Source organism: Ceratina calcarata, unplaced genomic scaffold (assembly GCF_001652005.2).
Source record: "Ceratina calcarata isolate Rehan_Ccalc_2016 unplaced genomic scaffold, ASM165200v1 scaffold9.2, whole genome shotgun sequence".
Classification (NCBI taxonomy): Eukaryota; Metazoa; Arthropoda; class Insecta; order Hymenoptera; family Apidae; genus Ceratina; species Ceratina calcarata.
The window spans coordinates 85,057-88,690 of record NW_017180368.1 but is presented as its reverse complement, the minus strand read 5'-3'; the positions used below and the strand labels follow the sequence as shown (position 1 = coordinate 88,690).

At 46.5% G+C, this 3,634-nt stretch overlaps 1 protein-coding gene across 1 annotated transcript in view; it reads left to right on the top strand.

Moving 5' to 3' along the window:
- Positions 1-3,628, top strand: part of Sec71 (ADP ribosylation factor guanine nucleotide exchange factor Sec71) — an 11,771-nt gene extending 8,143 nt beyond the window's left edge. Inside the window, exons 7-11 of the mRNA XM_026818872.1 lie at positions 8-12; positions 57-337; positions 436-1,584; positions 1,662-1,865; positions 1,964-3,628. Of these exons, the coding sequence (XP_026674673.1) occupies positions 8-12; positions 57-337; positions 436-1,584; positions 1,662-1,865; positions 1,964-3,094 (2,770 nt within the window). The 3' untranslated portion in view covers positions 3,095-3,628. The remainder of the gene's footprint in view (positions 1-7; positions 13-56; positions 338-435; positions 1,585-1,661; positions 1,866-1,963) is intronic.
- The last annotated feature ends 6 nt before the right edge of the window (positions 3,629-3,634 follow it).

Sequence of the window (3,634 nt, the reverse complement as noted above, 5' to 3'; positions counted from 1 at the left end):
CAGCAAGCCTGCGTCTGAAAATGATTTGAATTAAAAACTCTAATTTCACTATCCAGTGATATCCAGCGAAAAGAAGAGACGACTTTTATGGAATTTAGAAATGGAAGTGATATCGACAGCGGCGAAGAACTTAATGGAATCCGTGAGCCACGTTCAGGCGCCGTTCACCACCGCGAAACATTTGGAGCACGTTCGACCGATGTTCAAAATCGCGTGGACTCCATTCCTAGCTGCGTTCAGCGTTGGCCTCCAAGACTGCGACGACCCAGAAATCGCCTCCCTCTGTCTAGACGGCATCAGATGTGCGATACGTATCGCTTGCATATTTCACATGTCTGTAAGCATCAGCAAATGTTATTCATTATTCAACTTTAAAAAGACAAATCCAAACGATTCCATGATTGCGTTACAAGCTTTCTATTTTGTAATTTATAGTTAGAACGGGACGCGTACGTGCAAGCCCTGGCTCGGTTCACGTTATTGACAGCGAATTCACCGATCACTGAAATGAAAGCGAAGAACATAGATACCATAAAAACTTTGATAACCGTCGCCCACACCGACGGCAACTATCTCGGCAGCTCTTGGTTAGACGTGGTAAAATGCATCTCTCAACTAGAACTGGCGCAGCTAATCGGAACCGGAGTCAGACCGCAGCTATTAGGCCCACCTTCGAAACCTCACTTCCCATCGCCTTTAGTTACTTTCAACCTCGCTCATAATAATTCTTATCAGAACAACAACTTGAATCTCAGCTCGTTGGACCCGAGCGTGAAGGAATCGATAGGAGAGACCAGTTCGCAGAGCGTGGTGGTAGCCGTCGACAGGATATTCACTGGCTCCACTAGACTCGACGGAGACGCCATAGTAGAATTCGTGAAAGCCCTCTGTCAAGTGTCTCTAGAAGAACTGTCTCATCCGACCCAGCCAAGGATGTTCTCTTTAACTAAAATCGTTGAGATCTCTTATTACAACATGGGACGAATCAGGTTGCAGTGGTCGAGGATCTGGCAAGTGATCGGCGACCATTTTGACAGAGTCGGATGCAGTCCTCGTCAAGACATCGCGTTCTTCGCGGTCGACTCGTTGCGACAGCTCGCTACTAAATTCATCGAGAAGGGCGAGTTCGCTAATTTCCGGTTCCAAAAGGACTTCCTCAGGCCGTTCGAGCATATCATGAAGAAGAACAGATCGCCGGTGATACGGGACATGGTCGTCCGTTGCGTCGCTCAAATCGTACACTCGCAGGCTCCTAATATTCGATCGGGTTGGAAGAACATATTCAGCGTGTTCCACCACGCGGCCAGCGATAGGGACGAGGCTGTGGTCGAACTAGCGTTCTCCATGACTGGGAAAATTATAAATGAATTATACGCGGAAGATTTTAGCATAATGGTCGATTCGTTTCAAGACGCTGTCAAGTGCCTCAGTGAATTCGCTTGCAATGCGTCCTTCCCGGAAACTAGCATGGAAGCAATTAGATTAATCCGTTCTTGCGCTTCGTACATCGACGCTAATCCTAACCTCTTCGCCGAGGGTATGATGGACGACAGTGGCATGGTTTCTGAAGAAGACAGAGCTTGGGTAAATATATGAACGTTTGAGATAAAGTAATCAAAAATATTTTAGTATACTTAGAAGAGAGTCTTAAAACTGTTTAGGTGAGAGGATGGTTCCCACTGCTGTTCGAGTTATCGTGCATAGTGAGCAGATGCAAGTTGGACGTGAGAACGCGAGCCTTGACTGTACTGTTCGACGTGGTGAAAACGCACGGGGCTTCTTTCAAGCCTCATTGGTGGAAGGACCTCTTCCAGGTACTCTTCAGGATCTTCGACAACATGAAGCTTCCTGAACAGCACACCGAAGTAAGTAAACCAAACCTTAGTGTGACCTAAAATTTAGGTCGTTTTTGTGAATTGTTTTTAAAGAAAAGTATTCTATGGAATTTTTTTAAACGTTCCAGAAAGCAGAATGGATGACGACGACGTGTAACCATGCACTGTACGCCATCGTGGACGTGTTCTCTCAGTTCTACGACACCTTAGGACCTCTTCTCTTGGAACAACTGTACGCGCAGCTACTCTGGTGTGTTCAACAGGACAATGAACAACTAGCCCGTTCCGGGACCAACTGTTTAGAGAACCTAGTCATCAGCAACGGTATCAAGTTCGACGAGACGACTTGGGAGAAGACCTGCGAGTGTGTATTAGCTATATTCGAGAGCACCCTGCCGTCCGCGTTGCTCACATGGAAACCCCAATCGCCTAACAAGGAGTCAGACCTGGACGTGATCACAGGAGACGTGGACAGTCACATGGGTATCCTGAAAAGAAGCAACAGTGTCCAGAGTCTCTCGAACGTCGGTGACACCACGAAGAACAGAGACTTCTCCGCGTTGTTAATAAAGTGCGTCGTACAGTTGGAGTTGATCCAAACGATAGACAACATCGTGTTCTACCCGGCTACCTCCCGGAAGGAGGACCAAGAGAATCTCGCGTTGGCACAAGCCGACATGTTCAACGGGAAGTCCTGCGAGTTAGGCGCGAGGGCCGGAGCCGATCAGCAGAAGGAAGAACAGGGGATGTACTGCGCTTTGACCACCGCGCATTTGCTACAATTAGTCGAGTGTTTATTAAAATCGCACAGGTTCGCGAAGAGCTTTAATTCCGACCACGAGCAACGGAACGTGTTGTGGAAGGCTGGCTTCCGGGGGAACGCGAAGCCTAACTTGCTCAAGCAGGAGACCCAGTCGTTGGCCTGCGCGCTCAGGATCCTCTTCAAGATGTACAGCGACGAAGCTCATAGAACAGATTGGAGCAAAGTCGAGGACAGGTTGGTCGAAGTCGCCTGCGAGGCTTTAGAATATTTCCTAGCGCTCTCCAATGAGGCCCACAGGGACGCTTGGACGCCCATATTGTTACTGTTGCTCGCGAGGATCCTTAAGATGAGCGACAACCGGTTCGCCGTCCACTCGTCGAGTTGCTATCCGCTGCTCTGCGAAGTGATGTGCTTCGATCTGAAACCAGAATTGAGGTCCGTCTTAAGAAGATTCTTCCTGAGGATCGGACCTGTGTTCAGGATCACGCAACAGTAGGAAGGAATTTATACTTTAGCACTTCAGGGGGTTCTTGCGATTCGAGATTAAGAGGTAAAAAATATTGCAGAGTTTATTTATTTCAATCCGATGACATTTATAACATTGAGTTTTAGAATGTTTGCATTGAGGTAGATTAATTTGTTAATCTATTCTGGCTGGAATTCCCCTGGTAGAGACGGCTGGTAGGAAGTATTTTTTTTTTTCTCGTTTGAGAACGAATGTCTTAAAGAGAAGCATAATATGTTTCGAACCCACTTCGTATTTAACGATGCTCTTAGGTTTTATAAGGGAGAGTACTGCAGGGTATTTAATAAATAGGGTATTTTCTGGACGTGACAGTTCGTTCGGGACAACTGAATTTATGTTAGTCGATTGTTACATTCGAGGGTATATTTAAGAGAACTCTTGGGTCGAATTTCAATTACGATGATTACTGATCGTGACATTCCTGATTAGATCTATTTGGTTGTTTAATGAGACTGGATGGGTGGTCGACGAGGAATGAAATTTATTTATAAAATTATGAAGGTAGATGTG